Below are 19,294 nucleotides of genomic sequence, written 5' to 3' on the forward strand. Positions count from 1 at the left end.
AAGGGCATGACAGGCTGGGTTTTGCTTAGTGCTGACAAGCACCGATAATGCTTTAATCATCAGGCAGCCCTTTAGGCCCAGAGCTATGGGGTAGCCCTGCCTTGATGACCAAGGCATGGTCAAAGCTTGTAGTCCTGTGGGATTAGGAGGTATGTTTCTCTTTTCCTCCAGACTCTGAATTTTCCCTGATGAGAGGAGATACCGGCTGTGTCACTGCCAGAAATGTTACAGGATGAGGAGAAAAGCTACGGTGAGATGTGCTTCCCTTCAGGCTCATGGCTCTGTGCTCCCTGTCCGGGAGCAGGATCTGAGCACAGGCACTGCAGCATCCTTCTGCTTTGGGGTTCCCCCCCTATTTCTAAAGCCAAATAGGATGTACAACCTCACCACGGCTGCATCCCCCTCGCAACCTCCCTCTTATCCCCACCAGCCTTCACCCATCCGCCCTCCATCACCCCCAGGTCCCTTCCAGCTGCTCCCCGCATCTCCCGAGCCCCAGCAATTGCTCTTGAAACAACATGTCAAAACACCATTAGCTCATCCCCGGCCAGCCTGGCTCCGTTCCCCAGCCAAATTGGCGAGGACAGGCTGGCGCTGAGGCATCCCGCCTGGTACTTTGAAGCATCCGCCCGCGCTCGGCGGGGACAGCTGGGCCGTGCCACAATCCCCTCGGCCCTTTGGGCTAAGCCGGGCGTTTTAAAATAGTCCCCCCTCCCTTCCCCTGCCCAACGGTGACAACTGCGCAATTATTTTAGATGCTGTTTATGGACCCGTGGCGTAACCGGAGCCCGCGGGCGGCGGGGAGGAATGGAAGGTGGAGGGCGAAAGGGGCTGGGGGAGAGGGGGGGGTGGTCAGTCCTGAGTGGGTTTCACCCTAATTATCAGCCCCCTCCTTTCTCAGAGGGGTGGCTAAGGGGGCTGGAAAACTCATGTATGCATGCAAAAGCCACAGCACCAAAGAGACCGGTGACTGAAAACAGAAACTTTGCTTAAGGATGGTTTGAACCCCTTGGCATTTGTTTTAGGGCTCACCCAAAAGCAGTGCTACCTCCTGGCTGGAAAAGCGATGCTGCCGGGTGGGTTGAGAGAGCGGGTGGAGATGGAAACTGCCCCGGGTAATGCCTCGCCTTGTGCCTTGGTTTCCCCATTGGTAAAATAGGGATGTGATGTCTGGTACAACCCCAGAAAAGGAGGGCAAGGGCCCAGGTTAGAGCTGGTATTCTCAAAACCAGCTGCTGCCAAGTGCCTTTAGCAGAGGGAGGGCTGTGACAAAGTGACACAAGGAGCTTCTTGCCAGCAGCGTGGGACCAGCTCACAGCCGGGCTCCACTAGTGGAAAGCCAACCTCAAACTAGGGATGCAGCCTCCAGTCCCCCAGGCCTGCACCCTCACACCCCTGAGCATCCTTCGGCGGCGGTGCCGGAGCCTTTCTGCGAGCCCTCAGCACCACCTAGTGTTCCCAGATTTTCCTGGGGTTCATTTCTGCACACCCAAGACGTGTCTGGCCACGCTGTGCTGTGGCTGGTCCCACCAGGACAGCAGTGGCAGCCCACGACCCTCGTCCCTGCATCCACAAGGACCACCCCCACCCCCCAATTACTGCTTTTCTTCTCCCATTAACACCACAAATCCCTTGTGCAAGCTCTCAGGTGTGAAGGCTGCTCCCCAAAAACCCAGCACCCACTTCCCACAGCCCTCCCAGAGCATCCTCCTTCGTGGGCATCGATTTACAGGGCAGGTTGAAATGTTTCGCCGTCCAAGGTCGCTTCTGCAGAGCTTGGGGAGATGCTGGTTTGTAGCACATCAGGGCTGTATTTCTGTTGCTAAAGGTCCATAAATAACAGGTTTTGAATTTGCTTTTGTCCCCGGGTACAGTTTTTGATGAAATGCAACTTTTAGGATTGATTGGGATGCTGAAAATTAGCAGAAATTATAAATGTCTGCTCAAGAAAGAGAGTCAGAGCTGGAGTGCTGGGGAGGAGGGCAACAGCAGGCAAAAATAATAACTGATGATAAATACAGGGAAAAAGAAAACGTAAATACCGGTATTAACAATTACACTTTCCAAACCTAATTTAAAAAGTGAGGAGTTTAGCGTTTACGTGTCAAGATGACGCATTAATTTTCGCTCTCTCTTTTCAGACGAAACTACGCACCACATCAGCTCCAGCCCATCCCTCGCAGCTTCACGTCCCCAGTAACCTCACCACCGGTCAGAGACGTTTCCTCCAGCTCCAGATGTTGAAGGGCAACGAATCCCCAAATAAATGCCACTTGTTTCAGTAGGTGACATGGGTACGAACAGCAAGGGCGAGCCCAGCCGCGGGGCTTCGGAGGTGACATTCCTCCCTCTGCCACCGAGATGTGCCCTTGCTCCACTCGCTGCTGACTGGCAGCTTGAAGGGCAGGGGGAAAACCAAAAATCAAACCTCTGGGAAGGATTATTTTTTTATTCTGCTGTGCCCTTCCTCTGCCTGCACCAGCTCCCTTGAAAAGGGCCTGGGGAAAAATGGCGATTTGTTTAGCCGAGAAGCGCTGCGGTTGTGCAGGGAACGATCGTTGCAGAAATAAAAACGGGCAGCTCCCGGGATTTGAAGATTTCGTTTCGCCTGGCTCCCGGGGGCAATATCAATGTCAGGGCGCTGAGGCCCCTGCGGGCAGAGCAGGGGCTGCCCAGCTCCCCCCGGCCTCTCCTGGGCAGCTCGTGCCGGTGTCACCCCCTCTCCCATGCGGGGACGGGGGTGGTTTCGTGGACTATTTCATTGCCTGCCTGCTTTTTATGCTCTGCATCAGCTGTGAGGTATTTTTTACCCTGCTTGCCCCTGTTAAAATTCCCCACGGAGTTTTGCCCACTTTGTGTTTCCTTTTTGGTGCAATTGCTTTGAGCTCTAGCCTTCACCACCTCTCCCTGTGTCTCCCTTTCTGGTGCCTTTCACTGTTTTCTTGCTCTCCACCTTCGCTTTCCCTTACATTTATTTTATCTGGCTACACAATTTTCTTTTTAATGATCTTCTGTCCCTTATTAACGCTTTTGCCTTGTCCAAGCACGCTGCAGTGCTGGCGTCCAGCTGGGACTGATGCAGTTTGAATCACATCGTGGCTGAGCTCTCCCTGCTTTTATTTGATTCCAGTCCCCTCTCGCCTGTTTTTACCCAGCCGGGGTCTCAGATCTGTTCACGGCGGGGCTGTAATAGAAACCTTTTGGGTTTTTTCTTTGCTTGTGTCTGCTTTCTTTGCCAAGCTCTGCCCCAAAGTGATCCCTTTTCGGTCCGGCCGTGCACGGATGCTGCTTGCTCTCTGCAGCTGCAGATGTGCCGTATCGGATTTATTCATCTTCTCCTTTTGCCATCTGGCAAACTCCTTCCTAGACATCTTTGCGAGGAAACAGGGCGTTTGCAGGAATTAGGTCACGTTTTGAGCAGAGTTCAACAAGTCCCTCGCCATCTTCTTTGCTAATTCCCAGTTCGCGCCTCCCCACGGCTCTTTTCACTCCCCATCGCACCCTGCACGGGACTAAAGCTGCCCATGGTGAGGAGTAAATTGTGCTGGCGGTAGTTTGGAGGCAGCTGCAGGTCTCTGCCCCTTCCCCCGTTGTAAGGTGCTTTGGCATCACTGCAAGTCTGGGTTGTGATGGGTATGGGTACGTTTAGGGGCTGCGATTCTGCGTGGGGTAGGCAGGGAGAAAATAGACATCAAGAGGTGTGGAATTAGAGATGGGCAGGACACAAAACCCCTTTTTGAGCCCTCAAAAATTCCTCGAATGGGAATTGTGACTTTTTCCCAAGACTGATTTCATGTGAAGGCAACAAGCTTTGGAAAAGCTGCTAATCGGGACTTGAGCCCTGGGGTTATTTTTGGCTGGGTGTGTGGTCCAGCGTGGTGACCGGGACTCCCAGCTCCAGTGGTAGCCCAGTGCCCGTGGCTGGTGAGAGGTCAGGTGAGTTACAGTCTTTACATGTGATTTCAAGGCCATTTAAGGAACTATGAGGGTTTTAAGGGGTGGCTGAGCCCCGGTGAAAAGATAAATTAGAGATATTTTTTTTTTTAATGTGTTTTATTGGGAAATGGTTGCTCTGGACCACGTGGGAATGAGAAGTTTCACTGAGGTTGGATTCTGTTCATCCTTCAGCTCAGGGATGGTCTTTACACATGGAGAGGTTATTTGTTTCCTTGTAGTAAGATCCACCCCTACCCCGTGGTTTCATTCCGCAAATATTTGATGCTGCAAATTTCCTGGTAGCCAAGGAACGCCAACATGACACAGGGGCAAATTTCCATTTCAGAGTCAGGTTTAGCTAAAGGTTTAGGTTTCAGCTAAATTCAGCCTTTCAAGATGAGAGGAGCTGTGGGCTTTATGTACCAGGTCCAGCAACTTCATCGCTAATGAGTCAGATTTTTGCATGGCATTTTTGGTGTTGTTTTGGGACATCCCCTGGTTTTTATTTCATGAGCTTGAGCAGAGAGGCAGCAACTCCCCAGTTAAATAATTCTTCATGTTTCCAGGCCCTCCATCTCACCACTTGTTTTCCTCCCATTTATTTCTCAACCTTAGTTTCAGGTGTAGGTTTTTTTGGGGGTAAAGCCTCCCATGTGCCTTCAGCACCCTAATTTATTCTGATTTATTCCAGGGCTTGCGAGACATGCATTAAAATGACAGCAAGCTCCTCGGACATTCATGAAACAGTTTAATGGAGGAACTGCCTAAAAAGAGCAAAGAAATGCCTGCAGCTTGGCTTTTGCCTCTGGAAAATTTGAATCGCCCCACCTGAAAAAACACGCACGGTTTGGGCATCCAACCCCACCACTGATAAAATCAGTGGCGAGAGGATGCCTGCGGGATGCTTCCTCCCTTCCAGCGGCGCCCACCTCTCTGAGCGGTGAGAAAGGATGAATTAATGGATAATTATTTTTACAAGAAGTCACCTGTTTAAACAACATCACGGGACAGGGTGAGGGAATAGATTTGATTTTAATAAATCAAAATCATAATAATAAAAAAAGACCAGACATTGCCAGCCCGCGCTTCTAACCATGAAGTCATTTATAAAACTGGGTGGATATATTTAAAACATTAAAATTCAGCTTTCTCACTACAAATTCCCTGCGGCAGGTGTATTTGCTCTCAGTGATGTAAGTACCTATGCTGCTCTGTAAAAGTGAGTTAAACCCGGGGCTATTGCACAGAAGGCTCTGTCAGTGCTTCCCTTACAAATAGCGATAATAATGCTTACCTCTCTCCCAAGGGCGTCGTGGGGGTTAATTATTTAACATTTGTAAAGCACTTGCAGGGCTGGAGATGAAAGTGGAAAGTATTATTAAGAATAAACTATGCTTTATAGGAGGCCTGGTCAGAAAATTGCATTCGGAGTTGAAATATGGGTTATGAGTGGGGATCCCCGGAGGAGCATCCGTCATGACCTGGGAAGAACAGAAAATGAAGTGCTTCAAAGAAATTAATCTGTTCTGCAGTGTTTCGTGGCCGGGGCTGTGCCGAGGGGTGCGGGGAGCTTGGGGGGGGGGTAATGCCCCAGGCAGCCCCCCCCATCCCTGCAAGAGGTGGGAGATGGGGGAGTCCTATCGAGGAAATTCGATCATTGCAGTGAAATGTGAGAAAATAAAGATCTGGGGGAAAAGCCTTGAGACAGCCAGTTTTTCAAGTCAGGAAGTCGCAGATAAGTCTTTGGGGGAGAAAACTGCAAAATAAAGCACCCGGTGTGCCCAGGGGTGGGGTTTTTTTAAGGTGTCCTGGGTCACCTCTCCCCTCCGGCCGGGGTTTGGGGGAGGCTGGGAGCACCTGGGGCTGGCAGGGAGGAGGCAGGTGCCGCAGGCAGGGGAGGAGCACGGCTCACCTGGGCGCAGGTGCGGCAGCGGGATCACTGGGATCACCGGGGCAGGTAAGGCTCCGCTGGCTGGGGCTGGTGTGGGGAGGGGGCTTTGTGTTGGGAAGGAGCTGGGGAGGAGGGCGGAAAGTCACCCCAAGCTGTGGAAGTCACCCCCCCCATAGCTGGGAGAGAAAGGGACCCCACCTGCCCCCCCGTTTTGGGCGGGAGGGATGGGGGGACCCCTCAGTTTGGCATCTGGTTCAGCCTCATAGGGAGGGAGGAGAGGGGTTGGGGTGGGCGAGCTTGGACCCACTCCCCGTGGGAAAGCGAAGTGGGGGGGACACGGGGAGGTGTGCGCTCTGCCCTCCTCGGCCTGCCGGGGTGTCCCACCGCCCCGGCGTCCCAGCGGGATGGGGCAGAGGAGGGTTTGCTGCTGCCCCTGCCAGGCTGGGCTGCGGCGGTGGGACACGACGGGGCAGCCCAGCGAACGGGCAGCAACATTTTCCAAGGAGGAAGTTGAAAAATAAACACGATGCGTGGGGCCTGAGAGCAGGCAGAGGTGAGAGCGGGGCAGCCTGGGGGCGAGGGGTCCCTCCCCAAGCCCCCTGAGCCCCTTGCTGGGCTGCCTGCAGGAAGCCCTCGCTGGCTCCCTGCTCCACTCCCAGCCCAACTAAATGCAAAAGCTTTGCCTAACAGCTAGACCGAAATTGCTGCTGTGTGCACTGATCCAGAAACTCTCTCCCCACCCTCCTTTACCTACAGAATTGCCCAGAAAAGTCCCTTTTAGTGCCCCAAAACATGCAGATTTGGAGGAAAACCAGAGCCTGGGGGACTGCCCTGCTCGAGGGATGGCGTGCCTCCCTTAGCCGGGCACTGCTGGGGAAAGGTTTCTTCCTTCTTCCTACCAGTTTGTCATTAAAAAACTAGTAACATCTCGCTTTTGCAGCACAGGGTGCAATCACCAAGGCACAGGGTGCTTGTGTTGGGCAGCCACAGCCATCTAATAAATTCAGATGCATCTGCATTAGTCAACAGGCTTAGGTCTATGTGTTTAAGGTGAATAACTGGATATATCTGGGCCGTATTGCAATGGAAACGGTTTCTTTAGTAGCTTGTCTTGGACAGTTTTCTCTGAGGAATGTCAAAGGCAGCTGGGAGGAACGCTTAGCCTGCGTCGCAATGAGGGGCAGTCGCGACAATTTTAGGGCGAGCAATCATTTCATTTTCAGAAAATACCGATTTTTGCGGCATTGCCGGTGGCGGTAGCGCTGGTTTTGAGTCACTGCTTTGTGCGGGTACTTGTGAGGTAGTAGGGGCTGGTGGCGTCAGGGCTATTCCACCATCGCACATCGCGGAGCTGGGCAGGCCGTTCAGTGCACGGACCTTGGCTCGCCGAGTCCCATGGCAACCACCGTGTTGGTTAAAAACACTTTCAACTCTTAGGCATCATTCAGAGGCAAAGAAAAATGGCTTTTAAGAAGGTAACATGCATTTCCCAAAACAGATCATTTTTAAAGTCAGACCTCGCTGCCTTAAAGCCACAAATAAACAAATGCAGGTCGTAAAGAGAAGCAAAGGGATGACGAAGCGCCTGCTCCGAGCCCCTGTAATTAAGATGGCTTTGGCTAATTTGTTTTATTTCTCAGCTTTCTCTGCTGGGCTGTAACTCGGAGATGCTTCTTGCTGCTTCCCTGGTGGCCAGGCTCAGCGCAGGGGTGGGGATGGAGAGTGCAAAGCAGGGACCTGTAAGAAAGAAGGCAAAAAGAGGCAGAGTAAGGAAGAGCTGTAGCAGGCAGAGAGCAATATCAGCTCTCCATCACCTCTCTCCCGCCCAGTGCCTCTTTTCAGGTGAGTCCATTGTGTCTATTAAATAGACCTCAGGTCCAGCGTCCCGAATTTGAAGCTTTCATCCCAGTTTGAACTTCCACACTGAATTTCTCCATCGCAGCGGGCCTTTATTTTAGGATTAGCTCAGTCTATCTCATGTGTCTATCAGCAGCCGCCGTACCTGATGGTCCTCCAGATATTCCCCAGCAATTGAGCCTAATAGGCTGCAATGATTATGGTAATTTTTAACCTAAGACTAAAACCCCTAAGGATCCTTTAGAGGCAGAAAAGTTGCTTTCCTGGTTTTGCAGATGCGGTTGGGCTCACGAATATTAGTAACAAATAACATGATTGCTCGGTGTCGTCATTAACCCTCCCCAGAGCAGATGGAGACAGGGATAGAAGAAAAACTGACAATAATGGGATGAAATGGTTCAGAGTGGGGTTTTAGTCTGACATTAATGCATTAGGGATCCAACTCCTAGGGGAGCTAATGGAAGTGCTGCTATGATTAGAAGTGCCTCTGCAGACAAATAAGACAGTGCTGGTAATGGAGAGAGGCAGTGCCGGCAGGCAGCGGGCAACAGGAGAGCTTATATTTGTAGGAGATGCCACCCCTGACACCGCCTGGGCATCTCCTTTGCCATCTTTCCGTCCATGGAGGTGCAATTATCTCACTTCCATGTCTTCTCCGCCAGTCACCCCGTCGCTGGGCCACTGCCTTCCCTCCCAGCCTTTTTGAATCACTGGTGGAGCCTTTGGGCTGCGGGGCTGGTTATGTTGTGCTCAGAGGAAGATGTGATGCACACCAGGAGCATACGGGGGAGGAAACGGGCTGCTGGAGGATGCGTTTTTGGTCGAAGCACCTCAGCTGCTGTCAGTCTGTAGGTCTGGCTTTGATGCTCTCCTGCAGTCTCAGATTCAGCACGAGGAGACCCGAACCACCTCGAGAAGGCTGGAAATAGCCTCCTTATTTCCAGATATGCGCCTCGCGTACTGCAGGCAGTGGCATTCCCCAGCTCAGCCTGAGCTCAGCCTTTTGTGTTTTTGCAAGCCAGGACATTTCCCTTCTTCACTGAGTCAGCCTTTCCCTCGGGACCGGCCCTGTCACCCGCAGACGCTCCGAGAGCCAGGCAGCAGGTCCCGCGGAGAGCAAACCAGCTCTGGTGCGTCTGAACTGCCTGATTTGCGGAGGGCGAAGGGCGAAGTTAACTGCAGGGGTGATGGCTGCAACCTGTTTCCGACGGCGAACTTTAGACTGTACTTTCCAAGCTGGGGAAAATGGAAGTGATGCTCTGACTGAGGTGTTATTGATGCAATAATAAAAACTTTACAAAAACAAACCCTCAGTAAAGCAAATGAGACCTTTGGAGAGCTCAAAGGGCCCAGGGTTTGGCTGAAAAGAGACATCCGTGGCTGCCAGGGTAGGGCAAGAGGAGGCAAAAGCCTAGCTGGGCTCTTCGCCATCCTCCCTGCAGCTCCAGACGCCTTCCCGGGAGGTTAGGTGCATTAGCTATAAACCAAGAAGAAACCAGCTCCTTTGGGAGGTGATAAGAGCAGATGAAACAGTAAATCATTAAGCCGGTGCAGCTCATGGTGTTGTAATAAACAGGGGGCAAAGTGCGTTAATTAGAAGCCAGCAGGGACATGGGTGTGTTATCAAACACGCAGGTTAGACAACGGGGGAACAGGACAAAATCAGGCTTTGCAGGGATGCCCTGTAATGGTGGTTGTTGCTACCAACCCCAACATCAGCTGGACCTTCAGCTTTTTCTTTTCCCCAGTGTGGCTGATGGCAGGCAAAGCCTCACTGGCTTTTGGAGCTGTAGGGATGAACAAGAGCTGTTTGCTCCAGGGTGCTCACAGCTGAAAACATAATTGGGTGGGGTTTTTTTTCCCCCCTGTGCTCAGTTTTTGCGTGTTTTCAGAGGAGGAAGAGAAGCAGGAGAAATAGTTTTGCTGGTCATGCGTCCCAGATAAGCCACCCTGCTTCCTGCTAGCGAGCGATCGGGCAGGTACGGACGGCAGCAACCCCGAAGCAATCCCTGCTGCACTCACCCCGTCGCACGTAAGCGCTGTAAGGTGGACGTGCCACCCAGCCAGGTTGTGTGTACTCCCTTTAAGTGACGTTTATTTTCCCTGATTTCATTGATCAGTGTATCCTTTAGGTCATCCCATTTTGACTGCATCGGTCTCGTGGGAAATCATCAGGTCCCATTAAATATCTGCCTTTAAAACATAACTGCTGGAGCTAGGTCATGGAGTTATATATTTGACTGCATATTGCTGTGGTAGTGTTATAATTATAGCATTAATACGGCATGATATGGCTGCAGTACTTCTTGTGGTGTTCCAGGATCGGTCTGGCTCTGCTTCCAGTCATTATCCTGATGTTACACCGTTACATGTATGTGGTGGGATATTCTGCTCACCCAGAAAACACAGATTTTTCAGCCGTCTCCCTGGGTCAGGTACGCTGCTCCCTTCATCACAGGGATACAGGTGGATGCTCTGATTCCCCAGTTGTCTCCTTCAAAGGAGTAAAGAGACTATTGTATTAACCCACTGGACTGTGCCAGCATCGCTGGTAATTGGCGCCTTGCTTTGATTTTGTGTTTAATTACCCAATGCACCCAATGTCAATAAATCTCTCCTTTCAAGTCATGAAAAAAGGCAGAGCTGTGCAGTGCTGCCAACAGCTGCCTGCGAAGCTGCTAGCCAATACGGTAGAAAATATTTCCATGCACAGCTTTTCCACCCTTGGATTAAATCCCCTCCTAAATTTGTTTGCATGAAACCCACCACGATAGCTCGTAGGTGTTTGGTGGAGGCAGGACTGCGGGACCAGCCTCTGGCGTAAGCTGCAAGGACGTGTCTGCTGCTGCCTGTAGCTGCGTGCACCTGGGAGGTGTTTGCACGAGGAGGCAATGTTTGCTTACCTCGAGGTGCTGGGTTAGCTGGTTTGGTTAAACCGGTTCAGATTGGGCAGGTTGGCTACAGGGCTTTAGCAGGTCTGATCTAACCCAGTGGATTTTCCTGCCTGGGGACAGCTGCCTCTGGGAGATGGCATCTGCACACAGCCAAGCTCCGGGGGCATGGACTTGATGGGGCGAAACAAGGTGTCCCTGGGACAAATTGCCCTGAAATCAGCTATTAATAAAGCCAAAGCAGCCGTTCTCCCCTTTCGAAGGCTGGCAGCAGCAGCAAGCCGTGTTCAACCTCACGCCCAAATTGTCCTTTATGCAGAAGGCCAGCAAGAGCAGAATCAGAGCATTTTGGGGTTTATATTCCCAGCGAGTGGGGGCTGAAGCCCAAAATGCAGCTGGGGAAGGCGGTTTAAGGATAACCAGGTCATGGGCGTATGGGAAGGGAGGGTCAGGTCCAGCACCAAACTATGCAGCCCCGTCTACGTGGATGGATGGCATCCGCGCCACGAGAGAGCTGGTTTCTGTCCGGCTTTTAAGACCCGCTCAGCACAGAGAGAAGGATTACTAAATGGAGAAGGAAGTCCTGGGCATCAGCAGCGCGGCCTTTGCCATCAATTAAAAACATCCTAATTGACCAGCCTGACACAACCGACCTGCGATCCCGCCAAGGCAGGCCCCAGAACATATGCTCGAGCCCACATCAAAGAGCTAATCGTTTCTCCACCTAATTAAGCAAACCAGCAAATGGCAAACAGGAGCCGGCTGGGTTTTAATTGCTGTAATTCTCCTAGGAAACGGGTCCCCTGGCTCTCCTACAAACCATGCACGCGTGCACTCCGGCACGAAGGGGCACGGAGGCTCCGGCAGCTCGGCTGGGATCTCTGGGCTCTGCGCCGTGCCAACCCTGGCTTAGTGATGCTCTGGAGAGAGAGGAAGGGGTGGGAAGCGGCGGTGATGCAGGGAGCGAGTTGGTTTCTTTGCCCAGAACCAAAGTGGTTTGTTTCCAGCAGCTTTTGGGGTATTTTTGAAGCTATATTCTTAACAAAATGCTTTGGCTTTGCAAAATAGATGTGGGGCGGGGTTTTTTTCCCCCCCACTCCATGGGCTGAAAAAATTCCAGGAATTTAAAGAATTTTTGGACACAGCACACCACTTCTGTGGCTGTTCAAGGAGCCAAAGAAACCCCCGATGTTTACCCTAAGGCCTTACTGTTTTCCCTGTGCATTTTCTCTCTTGCCTGGTCCCAGAAAGCCCACCTTGCCCTGGTCTGCAGAGGATGCTCTCGCTCGTACCTGTAGAAGGGTAGGAAAAGCAGGAGCTACTGCTGGGAGGGATCTCAGGGGATGCAAAGTTCAGGCTGGGATGTGTCAGAGATTGCAGCAGATATGGGGCCTCTGCTAAACTTGTCTGGAATCTGGTTTTTTTCAGGTATTTCCTAGTCTTGGGGCAAGGACCTCAGAGAGGTCCTTGAAGTTCCCACCTCTCACCATTGGAGGGTTTCCCAGTGCTCCTTCCTATTCCTGTGTGCCTGGTCAAACCTTTTCCAGGCCTCCCTGAAAGGGAAATCCCTTTTTTTTCCCAACATTACGTCAAATAACTGTCGTAAGTTGTATAATGACATTGTTTTTCTTTGCCTTGTAGTCAGAGGAGGTTGTCAGGATGGCAAACTTCAAGGGTCACGCACTTCCAGGCAGTTTCTTCCTGCTCTTTGGGCTCTGGTGGTCTGTGAAATACCCGCTGCAGTATCTCAGCCAGAAAGTAAATAAGAAATCCCACAGGAATTATTGTTTCCAGCGTGTGGATGCTATTGAAGGGGGAATCAAAATCATCTTTGCTCTAATAGGTAAGTGTTATATTTTACTAGCTATGCTGGTAACATCCCAGCCTGTAGTGATGACCATCCTGGAGCCCTTACTCCAAAGAAACCGGTCCAGACGTGGAAGGATGAATCCTTGATGTTCATCTTATCTTGATCTCTAGTAGAGTTTGATGCAAAAAGACCAAGTCTTGTACCCCTTCCCAAAGCTGAGCTACCATTCATACGGGCAGGCCTGATTTCTATATCCAGTCTTTTCTCCCTACGTTATGGTCAGACTTGATGATCCTAGAGGTCTTTTCCAACCTTTATGATTCTATGATTCTAAGGCAAACCCATCAGCTCTTGCTTCAGAACCCCCCCGCAGCAATGAGTAGCATCAACCGTCATTATGAAATAAACCATCGGAAACGGCGTGCTCTTGCGTGTCCGTGCAGGGATGCTGGCAGAGCAGTTCGTCCCGGATGGTCCACACTTGTACCTCTACAGCGGGGAGAACCACGACTGGGTGAAGCTGATGAACTGGCAGCACACCACCATGTACCTCTTCTATGGCCTCTCCGGGGTGGTGGACGTCTTCACCTACGTCTCCGAGGTGGTGCCGCGGGGTCTGGATCGCCTCACGCTGTCCTTGGCTGTGTTCGTTGAAGGTTGGTAGAACATGGTGCTTAATTCAGGGGGGGATGTTGGAGGGTGAGTCAGAGAGGGACCGAAATCTGCCAGACTGCGATATTTCTCTGAACACCCCTGAAGACAGGACACGTTGTAGGTGATATATTATCGAAGGGCTGTCTGTAGCAAGATGGGAAATACAGGCATCAATAGGTCCTGGCTTCGTCTGGTTTGGGATTTCTGGGGTGACAGCGATACAAAGCAGCAGGCTGAGTTTCCTCGTTATGATAAATGGCTGGCGGATGCCGCATTTATCTTACATCTACGGAGCTGTTTGCGTGCCCCGCGCTCCCCCCCGAGAGCCATTAATTGCACTGCAGGCATCATCACCCTCATCTGCTTGCACTGCACGTGGCAAATTCAAGTGACTACTTCTGGCTTCAGCGCATCATGAATATCATTTTGTCTTCAGGCTGTCTTGCAAGTCACGAGCCAGGATTTCAGACCCCTTTTGGATCACACAGGGAAAACACTCTAGGAAATGAAGGTCTTGCTTATCTAGAAAACCCCTTAGTGAAGGCACATATCTTGTTATTTCCCTTCCCTGATCCCAGTGGTTTTTGGAGCAGGAGCAGCTCAACAGGCAGTTTGGCATGTGAGAAAAGGAAACCTGTCATTTCCAGCTCCCAAGAAAATGGTGAAGTTTAGCCATAGAAAAGCAGGAGGCAGCAGGAACCTGGCTACGAGGGGAGGGTGATCTGAAGAGGTGATGGCACTGACACGGGAAGAAAACCACTCTTCTGTTGTCCTCTGTTCAGATCCTCCTTCCCCAAGGTTGGGCATCTCATGCTACCGGGATGGTGGGATGCCAGGAGACCTAGAGGGATGGTGCTACGTGGAGTCCCTTGTTTTCGTGGTGACCTGTCCCAGTTTGCCAACCGGGCAGGTGATTTTCTCCACCAGGGCTCTGCGGTCACGGCTGGTATTGCTAATGCCACTGTAAGCATGGTATGTATTTTGGCAGGTTGCCTCTTTTACTACCACGTCCTTCACCGCCCCATGCTGGATCAGCACATCCACTCCCTGCTGCTCATCGCCATCTTTTCAGGAGCCTGCAGCACCATGCTGGAGGTCTTCCTCCGCCACAACATTGTCCTGGAGCTGTTCAGAGCCGGTGTCACCATTGTCCAAGGAACGTGGTTCTGGCAGGTCAGTTCTGCCTTCTCTTGTGGGGCAGAGCACCGAGGTAGGAGAGCAACGGGAAAAGAGGAAAAGAAGCTGTACATCACATATCAATCGCACGTCTCTGAAGGATAATTTTGCCAGGCTCTCTTCATAAATAGATCATAACCCAGAATGAAAATTTACTTATCGCAGGTCATCTCTGATGACTGCTCCTGCTGAAATAGCTGTTTGTCTTGGCTTATTGCTTCTCTGGGGGGAACAGCAAAAGCGAGCGCTCTCGGCGAGCGAGCAACATTTTACAGTATCTAACAACCAAGTACTAATTGCTTAATGTGTCTAATGCACCCTGCAGCACTCCCTCTGGTTTAGTGGAAAGATGCAAACCCCACCAAGCAATAAAATGGCTGAATAAAGATACAGTCAGCTGATTGCTTTGGTAGTAGTTGGAGATGCAAAGAAATCAGCTAGAGATAACCACTCCCAAAACCAGGCTGCCAAAAAGAAATGTGAGCTCTTTCTCAGCCCCAGGCCTGCTGCGCTAACTCAGACAGTTTATTCAGAGATGAAAAACTGGGCTGAGCTTGTAAAATACTAAATATGGAGTTTTTAAAGGATGGCTAGGAGTCTGCAATGCAGAGGGACGGTTGTGTCTGGGTATTGTACAGCGAAAGAGAGACTGCAGGCCCAGACTTGCTTTGTGTGGCCTCTCATTGCAAGGCTGGACTTCAGCGAGGCCAGCACTGTCTCAGCAAAACCCACTCTCCCGGTCAGGGCTCAAGCCCCTCGGTCACCAGGTGGATCATAGTGATAACTGAGATGGACAGAGGGGTGCTGGAGGCCTTCAGTACCTTGATATTTTTTTTTCCCTAAGGTAATAAATTGTTTGTTCCACCCAGATCGGGGTCGTGCTGTTCCAGCCGTGGGGAGGCCAAATGTGGGATGAGAACGACCACAGCAACATCATGTTCCTCACCATGTGCTTCTTCTGGCACTGGGCAGGTGCTGTGGCCATCCTGGCTATAAACTACACTCTCACTTACTGGTACGGCTGGGGCGTGAATTTGGGCAGGGGCGGGGTGGGCAGAAAGGGATGGGGATGCCTGGAGCGAGATGCAGATGTGATGCCGCCGATCCTGGAGGACAAAGTCACAGCTGAATCAGCAGCCCTTGACAGCTGCACGTTCTAGGGCACGGTGACAAACGTGCGCGCTATTTGTCGAGTGCACAGAATGAAAAAGAGTGTCAGCAAGAGGGACGGCATTAAATGCAGAGAAGTCAAATAACCGAGCCCCCGAAGCTGCTCCTGGAACTCGCACCACTTGTTTTCCTCTGCACAAGGTGCTGGAAGTCAAACTTTAATTCAATAGAGAAATCAAAGCATTACCAGGACCGCCTGACACTCTGTCCCCTCCCTTGCAAGGATTTTTGAAGCGGTTGACGGTCACCAAGGTTCAACAGCACTGTGTGACTGCTAAGCCATCGCCAGCCCCTGGCATGGCTTTTCCAAGGAAGGGGACATGATCCCACTTTCAGGGGTGCTCCTAAAGCCTATGAACCTCTCAGGGATGCTGCACGGCTTGCTGACACATGGGCTGCAGAAGCGACAGCCCAGTCTATGCAAGCAGATAGACTTTATACAGAATAAAACCCCCAAACCCCAGCATTTTAGGACCTTCATTATAATTTCTCCCCGTCTATTCATTACAAGTGCACTTTGCTCCCCTGAGCAGTCTGGGGAGTGGCAGTAGTTTGGGGTTTTGCTAACAGTGATTTATTGCTTGTGTGTTACAGCTGCATCCAGAGGGGCAGGAGAGGCATCGGAGAGCCCTACATCGGCCTCGGAGTCCGGCAGCAAAAGTGTGACACGAGCTCCCAAGCCGCCTTCTTAAATGGATCTGATGAAGAGTGAAGAGGGTGCAATGTCCCTCTCCAAATACATGAAGAATCTGTTTTCTAGAAGGAAAAAAATTTAAAACCTAATTATATATTTATGTTTGGAAGAGCAAAGAGATGTGCCACCATTCTGCTGCTGGGCAGCATGTCGCACACACGGGTGATATCTGCCCTCCATCCGTGCCTGAATACTGCTGTCTCTGAAATGAGCACTGTTTGCAGTGATTTTTAGCAACAAAATTAAGTGCAGAAATTCAACATGATGAGATTGCGTCATCCTGTGGGTTCCCATGTGTGTTTCCATAGTGAAGGAGGGCATCCTTTGGCCAACTGACTTTTCCAAGCGCCTGGAGGCTTTGACCTGCCATGACTGAAGTCACAGAAACCTCCGGGCTTGAGGTCGTGTACGTCTGGACCAAGGCATCATCCCAAGGAGGAAGAGTAAAAGATCACTGAATGTGAGATAATGTCAAATTTGCAACCTCATGGCTTGATTTTGCACAATACAAATTTTATTACCTAAGTTTTGAACTAAAGAGGGGTTTTGTTAATAGTTTTCCTGTTCACTTAAATGCTGAAAGAGTGAATAAATGTGAAATAAAAGTCCTCACTGAGCCGATATCCTTAAATTTAAGTCTGATAAATTATAGAGTGCGTAATAATAGCTTAGACAAATCCATCCCTTAGACCTGTAAAGCCTGAAGGGTTGTAAGATACATGGCTAAGCAGCAGGGATTCATAAAACGTCCCGGTTTTCCATTGAAAATAAACCCCTCAGCTTGGAAAGTGAGATGAGAGAGGCACACGTTTTGTTTTTAGCCAGCCTTTGCCAGCTAATTTATTGCAAAAAGTGAGTGGAAATCTCACCTCCTAGAGAGGAGAAAAACGTGCCAGTAGTCAGTACGGGGGCTAAAAATGTATAAAAAATAAACACCGGCGCAAGCTGAATTGCAGCTGTTCGTGTCTCAAAACCTGGGGCTGGGAGGATGCTCTGCACTGAAGCCTTCTCACTGCTGCGTAACGGGGGGGATGGATGGCAGCTGATTTTTGTCTTCATGTTCACGACTGAACAGAAAAGCAGCTACGGGCAGATCCAAGCGTCTGCGACTGTGTGCTTACACCCAGGGAAGGCAGAGCTCGTCTTCTAACACCCTTTCCTCTTGTGCAAAGAGCTTGTTGCAGACTAAGGGAGCTACAGCCTGGATTTATTGCTTATTAACAGTGCTGTAAAGACTAATTAGCTTTCCTTGAATGCCAGCCTTCTTGTATTTCCACCACTGAGCTGCTTTATTTTGCGGGGCTGGATATCGGGAGGTGCAAACGGGCTCGGTGTGAAGAGAATTAAGCAGCAGAGCAATACATCTCTGTAAATCCATCTGATAAACGCCGTGCAATTAAGTCTCCTGAGTTGTAACTGCCAAACGCGACGAGCATTTTGCAGATACGATTTTTCTGCCGAGTGGAATAGTTTTTCTAAACTACATGGATTCCTCTTGCTGCTACAATGAGACACAAGCCGGGGAGAGCGTTTTGCAGGCTGCCGCCTCCTAATGCACTGAAAAAAACCTATTTGCAAGGTGACAAGCTGAGTTACCTAGAGTGCTGCAGGACGGAATTCAGCTTAATTGAACAGGAAAAGGGCCTTGTGTGGTGTTCTGAATTATTTCTAGTCTGCCCTGAATTATTTTCTGTTAGAAAACAGACCAAACATCCCTATTCCCATTAAATAGCCACATGAGGGCAGCACCAGGTGGCAAAGCTCCAGGCTGGCTGAGGTTGCAGTCACCTTGCAGCCACCCTCCTCCTCGCTAGCCCCAAAAGTCAGAGGTTATTTCCACCCGAGGGCACACAGATTAAAGCTGACCTTGGTTTTTAAAAGCGCTCCTTGCTTTTGAAGGTGGGAGAGGGTTGATTTAATTCCTCTTTGCCGCTCTTAATCAAGTCACCATCTCCTTTCACCTCCAGGTTTTCTTCGTCCCTTGTCACTATGTGGCCACAAAACACTTTTCCCCTCTGTAGCACCCGGTGTCTGGAATAGTTTCTGTCTGCCTCATTGACTCCCCACTCCTACAAACATCCCAGGACTGTCGTACGGCGCTTGCTAATTTGTTTTCCAACTCTGGAGCACATTCTTTCCTGAGGTATGAAGGTCAGCGAAGGAGGAGAGATATAGCCTGTGATTAAGTAACAAAATACAGGTGGTGTTCATTTCTGGATGAAAATTAGGGATTTTTGTTTTAGCTAAAAAACACATTTGTAAATAGCTTAGGTACCCAAACAAGGGCATGAAGGTTGTTGGTGCCCGGTGAGTGGTCCAGAGGTGATTTATTATATAGCGAGGTGCAATCACAAGCCATCCTCACGGTTATTTCTCATGTGGTAGATATATCAGGACAGTCCCCAACCGAGTATTGCTTTTAACACAACCTTAATATCAACCGGTAGGCCCAGATTATGTTTCTCACCATATAAATTGATTTCTTAGCTAGTGTCTTGAAACTTTGTGCTGGACCCATTGGCCGTGCAGCTGGAGTGGACCCGGGCTGTATTTGTAGCCATATCCACAGCTGGCTTTAGAAGGACCATAAAGCCCTGGGCGATGTCTCAGGGGTGGTTTTTGTTTTGTGTAACAGCAGCCTGACGACGGACGGTGTGGATCAAGAGTGGGGGCTGCCCGTGTTCCTGAAATAAGTGACCTGCTCATCCGAGGCAGGAAGGAGCTGCTGATCCTCCCGATGGTAATACCTACCCTCCTCTTACGAAGGAACCCAGTAACACCCCCCGGAGCAGCCAAATATCTTGGCAGCTCCTCTTCCTCCAGCTAGCAAGACAAGCCCTCCATCAAGAGCCCTAGCACAGCCCGTCCATGAGCCACTCATTCCTTGGGCAGAGATAGGATCTGTCGTGGCCACCCTTCACGGCCACGTTTATGTAAGGCTGAAACAATGGTGTAGGCAGCGGAACACGCCCTGCCTATGCTTATACCACCTGCTTCACCTCCTCTGTTGCCTGTTTATGAAATCCGGTGTTAGCATTCGTCATAATAATAATAATAATAATACTTTGCACTTCCCGAACAACCATCCATCTGCAGCGCTCGAGCTGCTGGCAAACCTTTAATTAGATTGTGCCTCCCACCACCCCCAGGAAGTAGGCAAATATTATCACATTTTTTCATTAGCACCGAGGCTGATGATGAACCTTCAGGGAGAG

The 19,294-nt window shown here is 50.5% G+C and overlaps 1 protein-coding gene across 1 annotated transcript; it reads left to right on the forward strand.

The window, feature by feature from the left end:
- Positions 1 to 12,220: 12,220 nt before the first annotated feature.
- Positions 12,221 to 16,617, forward strand: LOC104045000 (transmembrane protein 45B). Its single transcript, XM_009504925.2, has 5 exons — positions 12,221 to 12,418; positions 12,829 to 13,041; positions 14,028 to 14,212; positions 15,085 to 15,230; positions 15,980 to 16,617. The coding sequence occupies exons 1-5, from the start codon at positions 12,235 to 12,237 to the stop codon at positions 16,095 to 16,097; spliced, it is 846 nt and encodes a 281-aa protein (XP_009503220.2). The 5' UTR covers positions 12,221 to 12,234; the 3' UTR covers positions 16,098 to 16,617.
- The last annotated feature ends 2,677 nt before the right edge of the window (positions 16,618 to 19,294 follow it).

Source organism: Phalacrocorax carbo, chromosome 21 (genome assembly GCF_963921805.1).
Source record: "Phalacrocorax carbo chromosome 21, bPhaCar2.1, whole genome shotgun sequence".
NCBI lineage: Eukaryota > Metazoa > Chordata > Aves > Suliformes > Phalacrocoracidae > Phalacrocorax > Phalacrocorax carbo.

What these genes read in the sequence shown, in the direction of transcription:
- LOC104045000 (XM_009504925.2), top strand. Translation starts at nt 12,235, where the DNA reads ATGGCAAACTTCAAGGGTCACGCACTTCCAGGCAGTTTCTTCCTGCTC. An exon ending in AAGGAACGTGGTTCTGGCAG is followed by an intron (nt 14,213 to 15,084) that starts GTCAGTTCTGCC and finishes TGTTCCACCCAG; the next exon opens with ATCGGGGTCGTGCTGTTCCA. An exon ending in AACTACACTCTCACTTACTG is followed by an intron (nt 15,231 to 15,979) that starts GTACGGCTGGGG and finishes TGTGTGTTACAG; the next exon opens with CTGCATCCAGAGGGGCAGGA.